Source organism: Rhinatrema bivittatum, chromosome 7 (assembly GCF_901001135.1).
Source record: "Rhinatrema bivittatum chromosome 7, aRhiBiv1.1, whole genome shotgun sequence".
In the NCBI taxonomy this organism is placed as follows: domain Eukaryota; kingdom Metazoa; phylum Chordata; class Amphibia; order Gymnophiona; family Rhinatrematidae; genus Rhinatrema; species Rhinatrema bivittatum.
The window spans coordinates 260,560,511-260,576,966 of NC_042621.1; the positions used below are offsets into that span (position 1 = coordinate 260,560,511).

Genomic DNA, 16,456 nt, shown 5'->3' on the forward strand with positions numbered 1-16,456 from the left:
CAATAAAAGTATCTTGTCGAAGAGAGGCAAGGGATAAACGATCTTGAGCAGATAAATTCTGTGAAGGAAAAGAAAGATGTTTTTCTAGGGAGGGAAGGTCATGAAAAATTAACTTTTCAAAAGCAAGAATGAGACGATCAGGGAGAAAAAGGGGGGAACCAATGGAAAGGACAGGAGACAATGGTAAATCAGGAGAAGAAGGACGGAGACAAAGAAAACCTTCAACTTTAACAGACAGATGAATTTATGTAACTATAAACAATATTAAATGGGTCATAATGAGGGGTCGGTACAAAAGATAAACCCAGGTTAAGGAGACAATGCTCAGAAGGTGAAAAAGTCCTTGCAGAAAGATTAACTACCAACTTGCATTCTGTTGAGATCTGGTTCGGGGTAGATGAGGAGGGGGCTGTATGCAGTCCTGGAATAGCCCCATGTTAGCATATTGAGAGACGCTGGACACTGGTCTAAAAAAGAAGAGAAAGAGGAGGAACCAAAAAAGCCAGTGGGACGAGAAGAAGTCTTTGATGGGGCAGATAAATCATCCCCAGATGAAGAGGATTCAAAGGTCACTCATTTGCACAGAAGACAAATTGGAGCCATCCAAGGATACTGTAACATCTGGTATAATCCTGGGTGTCGCATTTGAATTTCTGGAACATCTTTTGTTTCAATTAGGCTCAGTATTTGTCGATGTTTAATTGAAGCTTGTGGAGGTAAGAGTCGAAAAAATCAGTGGAACATTTGAGTTTTAGGGAGTCTGGACCGGATGTAATACACCCCAGGGTTCTGAAAGAACTAAAAAAATGAAAATTCAGACCTATTTCAATGAATTTGTAACCTATCATTAAAATCATCCGTTGTACCTGAAGATTGGAAGATGGCCAATGTAGTCCCGATATTTAAAAAGGGATCCAGGGGTGATCCAGGAAGCTATAGACCGGTGAGCCTGACTTCAGTACTGGGAAAAATCATGGAAACTGTTATAAAGAATAAAATCACAAAACATTTAGATAGACAAGGTTTAATAGGACACAGCCAGCATGGATTTACCCAAGGGAAGTCTTGCCTCACAAATCTCCTACATTTTTTTCAAGGGGTGAATAAACATGTGGACAAAAGTGAACCAGTAGATGTGGTGTATTTGGATTTTCAGAAGGTGTTCGACAAAGTCCCACATGAGAAGCTTATAAGAAAACTAAAAAGTCAAGGGATAGGAGGCGATGTCCTTTTGTGGATTGCAAGTTGGTTAAAAGACAGGAAACAGAGAGTAGGATTAAATGGTCTGTTTTCACAGTGGAAAAAAGTAAACAGTGGAGTGCTTCAGGGATCTGTACTTGGACCAGTGCTTTCAAATATATTTATAAATGATCTGGAAAGGGGTATGATGAGTGAGGTGATCAAATATTTGTTTGACACACAATTATGTAGAGAAGTTAAATCATAAGCGGATTGTGATAAATTGCAGGAGGACCTTGCAAGACTGGAAGATTGGGCTTCCAAATGTCTGATAAAATTTAATGTGGACAAGTGCAAGGTGTTGCATATAGGGAAAAAAAAAACCTTGCTGTAGTTACACAATGTTAGGTTCTATCTTAGGAGTTACCACCTATCTTAGGAGTTACCACCCAGGAAAGAGATCTAGGCATCATAGTGGATAATACATTGAAATTGATGGCTCAGTGTGCTGTGGTGATCAAAAAAGCAAATATAATGTTAGGAATTATTAAGAAGGGAATGGCAAATAAACAATGGATGTCATAATGCCTCTGTATCGCTCCATGGTGAGACCACATCTTGAATACTGTGTGCAATTCTGATCGCTGCATCACAAAAATGATATAGCTGCACTCAAGAAAGCGCAGAGAAGGGCGACCAAAATGATGTGGCATGGAATGGCTGTCTTATGAGGTAAGGCTAAGGAAGTTAGGGCTGTTCAGACGACTGAGGGGGGGTATGATAGAAGTCTACAAAATCATGAAAGGACTTGAAAAAGTAAATGTAAATCAGTTATTTACTCTCTCAGATAATAGAAGGACCAGGGGGCACTCCATGAAGTTAGCAAGTTGCTCATTTAAAACAAATTGAAGACAATTCTTTTTCACTCAGCAGATAGTTAAGCTCTGGAATTCATTGCCAGAGGATGTGGTTACAGCAGTTAGTTTAACTGGGTTTAAAAAAGATTTGGATAAGTTCCTAGAGAAAAAATCCAAGTACCTGCCAGGTACTTGTGACTTGGATTGGATACTGGACTTACCGACCCTTGGTCTGACCCAGTATGGCAATTCTTATATTCTTATGTTCTTATATCTAGACGTACTGTGGCTTTCTCCTTCAGAGAAGTGATTAAAGTCTTGATGGTCTCAACTATGAGAATCATCAAATCGAATGAACATTTGTTATGTATTTGATTCCATCAGGTGACAAAATCACGGTTTTCAGCAAGGAGTTTAGGCTCCTTCCAAATATGAAGTCATGTATGCACACGAGTACTAACTTTCATTTTCATTTTGGATTTTGCATTTGGCAGTTAGCTTCTCCAGGGGAGTGGACACAGAAGCAGCTAAGGGGTGGAAGGGATTGTATTTGAGACAGACTGGGACATACTGGGTGGTAACTGTGATAGATTGGGGAGGAGCAGGGACATATAGGGCATTAAAGAGGGTGGGAGTGTATGTTACTGGGACATACTCGGGGGTGTAAGTCATGGTGGAAAGTCCCATTTCAGTTTACTCAGAACACAATGGCTGAGGAGAGAGAGAGAACAGAAGAGTAGGAGGAGGAGAGTACCCCTTACGGAGAGTATACAGGACACAATTTTGGATCTGTCAGAAGAACAAATTATGCACAGGTTCAGGTTTGAAATGGAAACCATGCTGTACCTATTTATTTATTTGATTTATATTCCACTTTTCAGACACTTCAAAGTGGATTACTGCTAACAGAGCAGAATCTGCAACCTACCAGTCGAAGGGGCCGGGCCTTTCCAGCATAAGTCAAGGTCACTACCGTTCTGGCATGTTTTGCTACTGGCACCTTCCAGACACCTCTGAAATCAGCCAGTCTGCCACCTCTATGCAACATTATATATTCTTCCCTCGGAGTATACAACAACAACATCAAATAATGACTGATTTCAATTAAATAGCACATTTTCCCTCTGTCTTGGGGGCTATCGATTGTACTCACACCTCTTAAGGGCAACGGGGGACACAAGACCACCTATCACAACTGCACAGGCTTCCACTCTCTCAATCTGCAGGTGGTCTTCAATGTCAAGGGCATCATCCTGGAAGTCTTGCCTAGGTTTCTGGGATCCACTCATGATGCCTACATCCTCTTACTGTGAGAAATTCATGATCATTTCCAGGAAAGTCGCATCACCAAGGGTTGGCTTATAGGTAGGAATGCTCTTATAACTACCACTTTACATCAACTAACCTCTTCTGATTGACTCCCTCATATTGGTGTGGACTGACAGCTTGGTCCCCAAAAAATTCCTTTAACCTTGTCCTTTGAATGGTCTACTGGCCTACCCTATGGTATATCTAACTCTGCTCTTCTCTGCCTTCTCCCCTGCAGGTGACAGAGGATATCCACTCAACACCTGGTTCATGATTCCAATGACTAACCCTCAGACTGCTGCAGAGTTTGGCAGACCAGGGCAGTCATTGAGAGTACTATTGGCCTACTCAAACAATATTTCTACTGTCTGTACCAGATCTGGTGGATGCCTTCTCTACAACCCACCTAAAGTCTGTGGGATATTTCTGGCCTGCTGTATGCTACATAACCTGGCCAAAACCAGATGCATGCCTCCTCCAGAGGGCCTGGAAAAGAATGTGAATGAAGAAGAGGAGGAGAAGAAGGAAGAACTGAGTCAGGAGGAAATGCAAGAGATACATCACATTTATTTATTTCAAAATTTATATACTGCATAACCAGTAAAATTTACAATAGAAGTGGTTTACAGATTTAACATACATAATAAAAATCCAGCATAAAACCAATTACCTATAATACAGCATTACAAATGCAAACTACTAACTGCCAAGTGCCACTGCAAACCCCTCACAAGAGACCACCACTCCACAAATCATAATACAAGCATCAAAAGCCAACCCTAAATCAGTTTTGAAGTGCCTGAAAAAGCGGAATATAAATAAACTTAACTGACCCCTCCTCTGAAAACCGTAAAGAAAACGAATGGGCCTTAAGTAGTTTACGAAATTTCGTATAACTCAATTAATTTCTAACCAACACTGATAAATTATTCTAATCTAGAGGGGCTACTGCTGTAAAAGCATGTTTAGCGTGCCTACTAGATCTAAATTTATATCCATATGAGAATTATAAATGCATCCCCTGGGATGCCCTGGTAAATGCCATGATAACTTTGAGGAAAGATATTGTGGAGTGTGGACCAGTAAAATGGACATAACAAAAGGTCATTGCCAGTAACTTAAACTCACCCTTTCAGCAACTAGAAGCCAGTGCAATGAGGCCAATTAAGGAGACACCCCTTATTGGCTCATTGCAGGCAGAAGAGGAAAGGAACACTCTGAATCAAAGACATTTTTTAAATTGAATGTGAATATATCTACATGATGTGCTCTTAGTGATGAATAATACAGATCATAAAGTTAGTGCATCCTCGGCCACCATCTTTTAAGTGATTTGGGGAAGCGCTGTGACTTTGCTCGCCTAATACTGGAGCTCTGTAGCAGCAGTGTTGTGTCACTGCTGATGCTGCCTTCAGAAGGCTGATGCTGCCTTCAGAAGGCATAGGACTTGGGGGCATCAGCACATCAGGATAGCTGCTGGAAGGTCCTGCAGGGCTCCGAAGGAGGCAAGAAGATATGCCTGGCAGCTGTGGTTGGCCTTGCCTCCTCAGCCACCTGTTCCCTGGGAGCATCTCTCTCTGGTTGTGACGGTAGTGATGGCGGCGGCATTAGAGGAGGTGGCAGAATGATGGGCAGTGATGCAGGCATATATGGAGCTGGCAATGGCACAGGTGGAACTTTGGCCTTGGGAAGTACTATCCAGATGCCTTGTGGGGGCTGCATCCAGGGAGCCATGACAAGTAAGGAGCTAGTGGGGGCTGCGGCTGGAAGGGAGTCAATCTTTGCAGTAGCTACTTCCACGCTGTAGTCTGTGAGTATTTGCCTCACAAATTCCCCAAATCTCCTCACACACATCATCCCTGAGGCCCTGAATTTCCTCCCTCACAGCTTCCTGGAGGCTATGCAGCTCCATGCAGAGTCCCACTATTTCCTCCATCATTCTGGCATTGATGTTCATAAGTTGCCATTCAGCAGGCGTGACCTGCATCTCTTCTTCTGGAGTGCCCCCTCCCCGCCCCCACTAGTTATCTTTAAGCTGACCTCAAACAGGTGACTGTGAAAATGTAGCATCCCTTTAGATCTCCTCCTCCTCAGGCTGTCGGTACTCCTCTACTGTTGTCTCTTTCACCTACGTTTTCTCCTCAGAGGTAGCAAGCAGCACCCATGAGAGCTACCTTCCTCTTCAGTGGCCAACTGGTCCTGGGCCTATCTGATGCTTTACCAGGCTTTAAAAATACACAGAGATTCTGAGGGGCAAGATGGCAGCGTGAGCAGGTCACGGAAACGCTGAGCTCTGTTTGAGAAATATCTAAAGATGCCTCCAAAGAGAAAAGGAAAACGCTGCGTCTTTCCTTCAGACCCGGAGGCTCCTATTACTACTCAGCGATTGATTACCTCCTCCCGAACCCCCCCCCCAAAACGTTTTACAAGTACCTGGTGGTCCAGTGGGGGTCCCAGAAGCCATCTCCCGCTCTCGGGCCGTCGGCTGCCACTAATCAAAATGGCGCCGATGGCCCTTTGCCCTTACCATGTGACAGGGTATCCGTGCCATTGGCCGGCCGTCCATTACTCCTACCATGTGACAGGCCCTGGCCAATGGCACGGATACCCTGTCACATGGTAAGGGCAAAGGGCCATCGGCGCCATTTTTATTAGTGGCAGCCGACGGCCCCGAGAGTGGGAGATCACTCCCGGGACTTCCACTGGACCACCAGGTACTTGTAAAAAGTTTTGGGGGGGTTCGGGAGGGTGGGGAAAGCTAAGGGAACAGTTTTAAAGGGTCGGGTGGGTTTTTTTGTTTATCGGCTTGGGCATAGCCGATAAACAAAACTGCGATCAGGCCGCACAAAAAAGAATTAACGATGTGAATCGGAATCGGAATCGGAACCAATTCCAGTTCCGATTCACATCTCTAATTTCTATACATACAGAAGCTTGATTTCAGCATAATGGTGCATTACTTGAGATATGACCTCAGGGTTTTTAGCGTTGAGTTTTGGTCTATATAGCAAGGCATCTAGGGCCATGAGGCAGTACAAAGGACAGGGGGCTTATACTTTCAGTGGGAATAAATATAGGAGTGCAAATAACCTGCAGAGTTCCCATCTAGGCTTGAGTGTGCCTTCAAAGTAACGCTTCCTCACCATGCTGCCCATGACCCAGAGACATAACAAGATCTAAGTATGTGTGCATAATGATTGATTTAAGCTCAAGGCCTATAGTAAGCCTATAGTGTGGCTGGTGATGAAAACAAAACACAAACAACCCTTGTGAAAATCTCCTTGATGGTCATATCTGTAACTTACCTCCAGCCCTATCCTGCCTGACTTGCAGCCAGTCTAGCTACCTCCATCACTTCTGGTGCAGCTCCTGAGCCTTCTTCTTCAGGTCCTCAGTCTATACAGAGAAATCGGGTTACAAAGTTTAATGTGCACTGTAGCTGTTAATGTGACCTCCATACTGGTATAAATTAATGTGTTCTACTGACGTTTTAAGAGAGTAGCAAGGGTCTTTGTACTCCCTTAATGCATCTAAAAGTAATGTCCTACCATCAGGACCCAAAGTCCCTCAGAAGAGGTAACCTCCATGAAATACCATGGTACCCTTTTTCATGAGAGAACAAGCTGGGCAGTCCAGCCAGTGGAAATGTCCCTTTCCATAGAGCACATAGCTTTGGGATGTAACAGAAACCATGCAAAATGGCCAATTCTCTCCCTGCTGAAAGAAGGCTATAGGTTTCTTCTGCTATTGAGGCCACCATTAAATCTGTCAGTTATCCCATAAGAAGGTCCAGCTCATAATTGCACCTTTATTATACTTGTGACTATTGGTTTAAGTCTTCCCTTGTCATCCATGCCAGCTATTTAACTTTTGCCTTATATTATTTTGGCAACACATGTGCATGCATCATGATAATAATGGAATGACCATATATTTCTGTATCCACATATACCCACTGACATTTGCCTATTTGTAGGCCACATTGAGCTCTCCCCCCGGGGGCCCCCGCATGTACATCCTGACCTGATCCCACCCCCAATGCCCACATATTACTTATCCCACCTGGGTACGAAGCTATGCGGTTAAATAGGCTTCTTGTTGCGCCACAGTCTGCAGTGAACCCCAGGGATGGTGAAGAGGTCCCCTCATGCTCCACCACCAGGGTCGCTAGGCGGGCAGTGAAGTTGGGTTGTCTGGTGGGTGCCGGCATTGCTGGAATAACACACCCTTGAAGAACTGGAAGCTGTATGTCGTGGAAGCATGCAAGTAGAAAATATGTGCAGATTTGCCTGTAAACCACATATTGCATGCAAATGTATGCAAAAGTCCATATGCAAAACTAACATTCAAGTTGCGTGTATTTTAGATCTGGCACACATATTTGTGTGCGTGATATAAAATACATGAGCATGAGTGCCTTAGCCCATTTGCAAATACATATGGGCTCATGAGAAATTGTTTTAAACTTATTACATTCAGAGGTGTCTAAGGTTTTGTGACATCTACAGTGCACTTTGGAAAGTTGCACCTTCAACCATTCATCGTCACCTTCTGCTCTTCTTTCTCTTCTCATGCATGGTGGCATAAGATTCTTATTATTTAAAATAAATAATAAAAAGTCTGCTGCAGGTAATTACATTTTCAAAAATTTGCTTTAGACTAATTCACCTCTCTTAAATCCTAACTAGTCTATAATCCTGTTGGCCATGGACAAATTCTAAAAGGCTTCACAGAATCAACAGAAACTTGGAGTGCACAAGTAACTTACTTGGCCATAAAGCATATTTTTTATCTTCATTCTGTGCATCAGCTGTACTACACATTTTCTCAGGCACTTTCAGCTTTCCAGGAATGTATCTTATTGGTTCTCTGTTCTAGCAAGCCTTAATTATGGGCTGGGTCAAAAACTACACCCTAATTTTGTCCCATTGTGCAGACGATGAACTGGAAGCTTTAGCTCCCCTGTGGCTGTCTGCCAAAATCCCTCTGGCTCCATTTTCAAAAAAGACCTTTTGCCTGTTCTATAAAATGATGACTTGTTAACACAGAAAACCCAGGCGGGATAAGCATTCTTTGTTCCTCACAGAAGGAACTGAAGGGCTGTTTGAGGAAAAGGGCATATGGGTTCTGTCTCGACACGGTGACAAGAAGTCCTGCCGCATTTCAGATTGACAAGCCGGCACTGTCCATAGAGCTGCTGAAGAATAAGCTTGTTTGGAAAATCTCCTTCTCCCACTCATCTCCGTACCCCCACCAATTATTTAATTGATCAAAAACAAGGTCTGAAACTACAGCTTACAAAGTGTGGAATTGTTCATAAAATCCAGCATATTTCGGAATAGGTTAAGCTTTCTTTCTATCCTACGTGTCCTGTGATCCCCTTCCCTTTGTTAGCAGTTTTCAAAGCATTTTATCTTCTTGTTTATTTCTTGATCTTCTAAGAGAGATTACTAATAGACTGGGTTAGCTCCATACTGTAGAAACATGTTGGAGGCTGTGAGAATGAGAGCGAGAAAAGAAATTCACTGCCAAGAATATGTATAACCGTACCTCTTTTTGTGGCCAGCCTTTATCCTACCATGGTCTTGTGGCTTCTTCTCCACATCACAAAAATACTTTTTAAATTTGAATTCTAGGTGGGGGAACACTCATTTTCCATCCTTCTCTTGGTCAAAAAAATGAGATTCCATTCCCTGTCTAAGGTGTTCACAATTTGCCTTTATTGTGAGGTAGAAGCTACAAACATAAGACAAATTTGAACATCATGATACTGTCCAATTACTTCCAATGCTGTACATCAACTCTTCAAACAGTCTGATCTGAAGCATTCTAATACCTGGCACTGAGCCAACTAGGATATCTTTATGCTTGCGGAAAAAATAACTCCCAATGGTGCTCAGTCCAAATGAGTTCACTTCAGCAGCCTGCCACTGCCTCGATACCATCTCAGCACACATGGACTAGAATGCTTTTCCCGACGCAACATGGTCGCTGACGGGTCAGTAATTCTATTTTCTAATTGGAATCTACTTACTAATCTTGTGACTCTGAATCCAAGTTATCAGCAGAATGTGTAATATCTTCTGTTGCCATCCTATGTACTGAGGATGGTTCATGGCATACAGCCTTGCCTCAGACAAGAGGGTGGTATGCTCACTTCCACAACCCTCCAGATTCTTCTGGCAGTATCCAGCTAAGTGCTGTATTCATTAGCTAACTCCTGCGGCCATACGGCCAGGAGGAACCTCTCTCTCTCCATCTAGAGATACGAAACATCAGCTTCCCACAACTCTACTACTGCAAGGGGTCTTCTACCCACATTGATAAAGTACATATGCAATTGCTTCAGTGGTGGGTGTGATGAATTACAGTATACTGTTCTTCAAAAAAAGGAATGCATTTCCACATGCAAAACGTAGAGCATTGCACATGAACAATTCCTACTGTTGTTGCTAGCAGGCCTCTCTTCCACTGGCCCGGCCATTGGTGAGTTCAACGTTGGGGCCCTTTAATGCCCCTCACTCCAACTGCGTCAGGCCGCTCAAGTCTTCAAACCTCTGTCTTCCCCCCCTTTCCTCGGCTGAGGGAAGCTGGGGGGAGGGCCAGTGCTTGGTATCTGGAACTCAGAGAGAGAATAGTGCTCAGCTGAATGGCTCCGTGTCCCGTGTGACAGGATGGAAAGGAACATGGGGCCTGTCTACCTGTCATTTTCCCCACTCCGGGACGTTGATCCGTTCAGAGTGCCAGACGTTCTAAAGGCTTGAGGTTGTTATTGAAAAAAAAAGGGGTAATCTATGTTATATTTAGGTGTAACATTTCTGCATGGGGGTAACCTGCTCAGAACGGCAGCTACTACCCTTAACAGAATTTATGAGGGGGTAACCTGCATGGAGCAACTGTTACTAGCATAAGCACTTGCTGGGAAGACTGGATGGACCATCTGGTTTTTATCTGCCATCATTGCTATGTTACTACATTACTTCTATGTGATGATTTGGGGAAGTGTGAATGCACTGTGCAGTCAGGAATTCTTTCTCACACCTGATCTCAGGGGCGGGGAGGGGCATTTTCAGCTGATTCTGAGTGCCTAAGATTACCAGATAATCCTTAGTTGGTGATTTTAGGATAATTTTCAGTCATGCAAAGTCAGGGCTGCAAATTATACTGCTACACCTAGCCAGCCAAAATGCGGCCACCTGCCTTTTGCATTCTGTGGATCAGGAGCTAAAACTTTCCCTAAAAACATCTGGATAACAATGGAGCATTCTTAGTGTTGGGGCTGACTTGTGGGGATTTTGTTTTTGCTGCTGTTTGATTTTTTTTTTTTTTTCATTTCCCCTTGTCCAGAATAGTCACTATGGGAGGGATTGGTGTATATCAGGGAGAAAATAGTATGAACCAGTCAAGCCTTTTTTTTTTTTTTTTACTTTTAGCTACAATACAGTACTACAGACCATACTTAATAAAAACAAAATTTTCTGCAAGCATAGAATGGGGAAAGTGGCCTGTATGAGATCAGTTTTCACTGCAGAAATTAAAGCTAACAACCCTACCCTATGGTACAAATGATGGGCCAGAATTTCAGAGTTAAGAGATTTACCACTGCGCCTCACATTAGCAGGGCAGCAACGTCTGGAGGAGGGTGAGCAGCAGCTAAAGCACAACCAAGGCCTTGACACCGACAGTCACACAGACTCCAAGAATCATCCACTTAGATTGCAGGCTCTTTAGGGAAGGGGCTTTTTGTACCTGAAAAAAAAAAAACGTTGCAAACTGCCTTGAGCTAAAATTGCAAAGGAAATCTAGAAATGGAAAATATCAATTCTGCTCTTTCCACGGCTCGGTCTACAATGTGCAGCGGAATGCTAGAACTCGAGACTGGGATGGTGGTGGGTACATTGGCAAAACCGTGTAAGAAGGTGCGAACAGACACTCAGGGATGGCTCAAGGCAATTTGCTGCCTGAGGCGAGGAAAGAGATGGTGCCCCCAAGGCGCGGTGCAGGTCAAATCAGTGAGAGGGCAAAGGGGGTTGGGTCCCCCTTGGACTCTAGCCCTTTTGTGCTAGTGATATTTCTAGGAAGCTGGCAACCCTGTCACACTCCCAGGAACCCTACCGTCTGCCTCCCATCCTTCCCGAGCATTTGCCCACTGGGGAAGTGAGATATGGGTGATTAGTGTGGATCTGTGTGTGACACCCTTTTTCTGGGCTTAGGCAAGGCTATTGAGTGCCATAGGCGAACCTTACAGCCTTGTGCCCACCCCCAACCCTCCCCCCCCACACACACACACAAATTGTGCATTTATAATAACATTTTACATGAAAAAGTACAGTCTTTCGGAGGTAAAAACATTATTTACAACATGTCTTATTATATTTACATGCACTGTTGTAGTGCCAAGCAGAAAATTCTGCAATAAAGAAAAAAAAATACTTGGAACTCATATGGTATTAGGCCTATTATAAAGTGTGTTAGTGTGAGCTTGGCCTTAGAAAGCCAAGAGCAAAGTGAATTAAAAAATGACAATATAATAATCCTCTCATTTCAAAGTATAATTAACTGCTGGCACTCAAACAGTGACAACTCTATCTAAGAAAAACAGCACTGCAATTATTTCAGCAGACTCTAAACCACCAATACACCTCCTATTAGAAAACAAAACAAGGCAGGCTTCTATACATCCTTACACAGAAACTACACAGTAGCAGAATATTTCACTTCGGTCACACAGACAGAACACAGAAAGGTCTTCACCAAATACAGAATAAAGAAACCATAAAGTACAAACAGAAACATGCAGACAAAAGTTGAACTGGAAACCACAACAAGCCAGACTCTGTATGCAGTGCAACAATGGAAAAACAGAAACATCATTCTTCATAAAACAATAAAGCAAGAAATATAAAACATCAACCATAATAGTAAAAACATACTAAGTAAATTAATATTTCAAAACAACTGACAAATATAACATTCAATTATTAACATTTTTAAAAAGTTCCTAAAAATCAATAAAATATTTCAAGAGCAGACTGAAATAACATTCAATAATTAAAATGAATAAGGATAAAAGAAATTTCCCACTCTCCATATCTGGGAACTTTTTGATATCCAGTCATGGATTAGTCGGGAAAGGAGAGCTGCACACACATTGTCCTCTTTCTCATATATACAAACTAATAAAAATATGTTCATTATCACACACACTCACACTCACATATGCTCACACACATACATATACACATGCACTTCTCTCTTTCTGGAACTCACAAGCTGCTGATGGGATTACTCCTTCTTCTTTCTTCTGGTCACACAGGTCAATGTTGCTCCTGATTCTTATTGCTGCAGTAATAGTCCTCCTCCTTCTCACCCATACTAGCCACACGATACGACTTCCTCACCTGGGTCTATGCAGGTGGGATGAACAAGGAGTAGCAATTGTTTCAGTCCTGCCCCTGCTCTGCTGCCCCAAAACAGTGGCACTCTAGGCAGCTGTCTAGTTTTCCAAATGCTACTACTAGCCCTGCACCCTCTCCCAATCACATACCCCCATGCATTCTTGTTCCCTCTCTACTTCCCTCTTCCTCTTCCTCCCCTTCCCTTTCTTTCTCCCCATCTCACTCAACCTCCTTCCCTTTTCTTCCCTCCCACTCACCCCTTTCCCTTCCCCTCACTCACACCTCCAGCCACTTACAACCCCATCCCTTCCCTATCATTCACTCCCCTCCCCCTCCCTTTTCTTTTGGCTGACCCCTCCCCTCCTCGCTCACCAATCCCTTCCTTCCCCTCACTCAACCCCCTTCCCTTTTCTTTTCTCCCACCTTCCACGCTCAACTCCTCCTTTCCCTTCCCCTCATTCACAAGCCCCTCCCCCCCCCCCCCCCCCACACACACACTCTCTCTGCCTTCCCCTTCCAACTGAGGAGGGGAGGAAAAGAGAGGAGAGAAGGGAAGCTAAGATGAGGTGGGGGTTCTCTCTCTCATACTTCCCTATCTTCCCTTTTGCTGCCTTGCTGTCGCTCTCCTGCATTGCTCGTCCTGCCCGAGTAGGGTGAAACCCCGCAGGCATGTGACATCATTTAGGCTGCAGCACTGCTGTCTCCTTCCTCTCATGGGGGATGGGGGATGGGATGGGATGGGACACCCCCGCCGGGCACATTGTTCAAGCCACATTGGCGGCGATGCTGATGCGCCTGAATGCAAGGTGAGGCATCCGCAGCAGGAGTGTATTGGGGCATTTCTTTTTGTTGCCTCAACATTTTGCCCCCTGAATCAGCCGCCTCACCCTGCCTCATGATGAACCACCCCTGCAGATACTTGCCCCTGGGCCAGAAACATGAATCTCTAAATTGTAACTACTGAAATTCACTAGCTGTCCTCCACAACTTCAGAAAAGAGGGGGAAAAAAAATCCACTAGAGACTGGATATGGAAAATCATCTAAGCAGGACATGATCACATGGTTCATCATAAGCTGCCAACGAAAAGTTCGGAAAACTTGTTATAATTACACGGGGTTTTTCTTTTCTGTTAGCCATATCATGTTATTCCTCATGGGATGCAGCTAAGGGCAAGAACGGTTTGAAGAAATGTGTTTATGTAATCATTTAGGGTTCTGTTTACGAAAGTGCATTAACACATTAGCCCTTGTTAAACTGCTGCGTGAATGCTTTAATAGACATTGATGATAACACACGCTTAGTGAATGGCGTTTTAAAAAGCACCACGCTAATGCGCGTTGCTACATGTTCTTAACTTGTTTTAATAAACAGGCCCATAGCGTCCTTGCAGTTTGGAGGCGCACTACACGCTTTAATTTCTCCTTCCTTCTTGCTTCCTTCCTTGCAGTGCTGAGAATGCGAATTAAGGAAGTGAAGGTTGAGAATGGGGACCGGAAAGTGATTGCAGCTCAGAAGAAGAAGAAGGTGTTGAAGGCAGGCAAGCTGAAGAGAAAAGAATTTCGGAAGCTCGTCCTATATATCAAAAATGCAGCAGGCTGCCCCTGCCCTCAGCTGGACAACCTGGGTGGCAGCTTCTTGATCATGGGGCGTAAAGTCGACAACCGACTCCTGCTCACAGCTATCTACAAGTGGGACAGGAAAAGCAAAGACATGAAGTATGCAGTGAACTTTATGTTCTCCTATCCATGCTCAGATACTGTTTCCCATAGTGCCAGACCTCATTTAGGTGTTTTTCGCTAAACGTTTGACCTCAAAACACAGGGCTGTGATGTTTCTTTTTTTTTATCTCAGCCTACATGGACTTTATATCTCAATAATAGGACCATAGCGACATAGCCTATTTGGGCCAAGAAAGATCACTCCAGTCAACATGCTGAGCATGCCCCCCGCTAGCATGGTGACAGTACTCCATAAGCCAAAATTAAAGTTACCAGGTGACTATCAGTCATCAATGGCAGGCAGAGAGGCAATCCTGGTTTTATCCCATTGCTTTAAGAACTTAGGGGGTCATTTATCAAAGTGCTATATGGTGTTTTCGCATGTAAAAAAATGCCTTAACGCATGCGAAAATGCCATTAATGCATGCAAAAGCACCATAATGTTTGCTGTGATGCAAATGACAGGATATTGGGGCAGGAACTTTGGCCAAGTGGCCTGGGCTCACAGTTTTGTGAAGCTGTATTGTATGGCTTGAATGCAAAGTTTAACTAGACTTTTTTCATTTGTTTTGACTGGTTTTAAGCTCCTGGAGAACCAGCTGAGGAGAGAGATGGACTCTCTACATCTATGAGTTTCCTCACTCTGAAGGTCATCAAATCTTCACAAGAGAGCACTGTTCTGTTCGTACGTCTCATTTTGAATGTCAAAGTGACCCCTCACCCCTACACTAATACCTAATTCTCACCTCGAGTTACTAGGTGGGCCTCCCATAGAGATATAAATACCTATCTAGCAGGACCTTATGACTAGGCTCTTGTGACTAGGGGGCATTCCATGAAGTTATTAATCAAGTTTAGTTAGAGAATAGCCACTGCTATTAATTGCAAGTGTAGCCTCTGTTGGAAACAGGATGCTGGGCTTGATGGACCCTTGGTCTGACCCAGCATGGCAATTTCTTATGTTCTTAATTCTGGCACTTATCGCGAAAAAGTTATCACAATTTGCACTAAGATGACGCTTCGCATAGGTATTAGCGCAAATTGTGATAAACTGCCTATTACCATAAAACACACCCCTTTTCCTATCATTCCTAGCATTTTGATAAATTCAGGCCTTAGAGTTCTAATTTCTATCACAAAAGTAAACTTATTTGTGAGACAAATCCAGGACTGACTCAGTCCTTTCTTGAACTGGAGTCATCTGATTTTCCTAGTAAAGAAAAATTATTTCTATGACTTCAGATCAACACTTTTTTTTTTTTTAAACACCCAAACATTGATATTTATGGGTCAAAAGCATGAAGACAGACTGTGATTCCCTAAAGGGAGAAGGAATCACCCCCAAGAAAAGAAAGGTAGTATGCTACCATTTTTCAAAGCAATTATTCATTTTATTTTGTCTTACAATTTCATTCCCCTCCTTGTGTCTTTTCCTCAAAACAAGGAATGATTTATAGGAACATAAGATCCATCAAGCCCAGTATCCTGTTTCTAACAATGGCCAATCCAGGTCACAGTACCTGGCAGGATCCCAAAAGATCAATAGATTCCATGTTATTTATCCCAAGGATAAGCAGCAGATTTCCCCAAGTCCACCTAAATAATGGTTTAAGAACTTTTCTTCCAGGAACTTGTCCATACCTTTTTAAACCCAGCTACACCAACACCTTTCACCACATCTTCCAGCAATGAATTCCAGAGATTAATTATGCATTGAGTAAAACAATAATTTCTCCAATTTGTCTTAAATGTATCACATAGTAACGTTGTTAAATGTCCCCTATTCTATCTTTGAAAGAGTAAACAACCAATTCACGTTTACCCATTCCACTCATTTTATAGACCTCTATATCTACATTCAGCCGTCTCTTCTCCAAGATAAAGAGCCCTAACCTCTTTAATCTTTCCTCATATTGGATTTGTTCCCTCCCCTTTATCATTCTGGTCGCCCTTCTCTGTACCTTTTCTAATTCTCCTATATCATTTTTGAGATG

The 16,456-nt window shown here is 43.2% G+C and overlaps 1 protein-coding gene across 1 annotated transcript in view; it reads left to right on the forward strand.

Moving 5' to 3' along the window:
* Positions 1 to 14,713, forward strand: part of SFRP5 (secreted frizzled related protein 5) — a 102,731-nt gene extending 88,018 nt beyond the window's left edge. Inside the window, exon 3 of the mRNA XM_029610777.1 lies at positions 14,192 to 14,713. Coding sequence (XP_029466637.1) covers positions 14,192 to 14,544 — 353 coding nt within the window. The 3' untranslated portion in view covers positions 14,545 to 14,713. The remainder of the gene's footprint in view (positions 1 to 14,191) is intronic.
* The last annotated feature ends 1,743 nt before the right edge of the window (positions 14,714 to 16,456 follow it).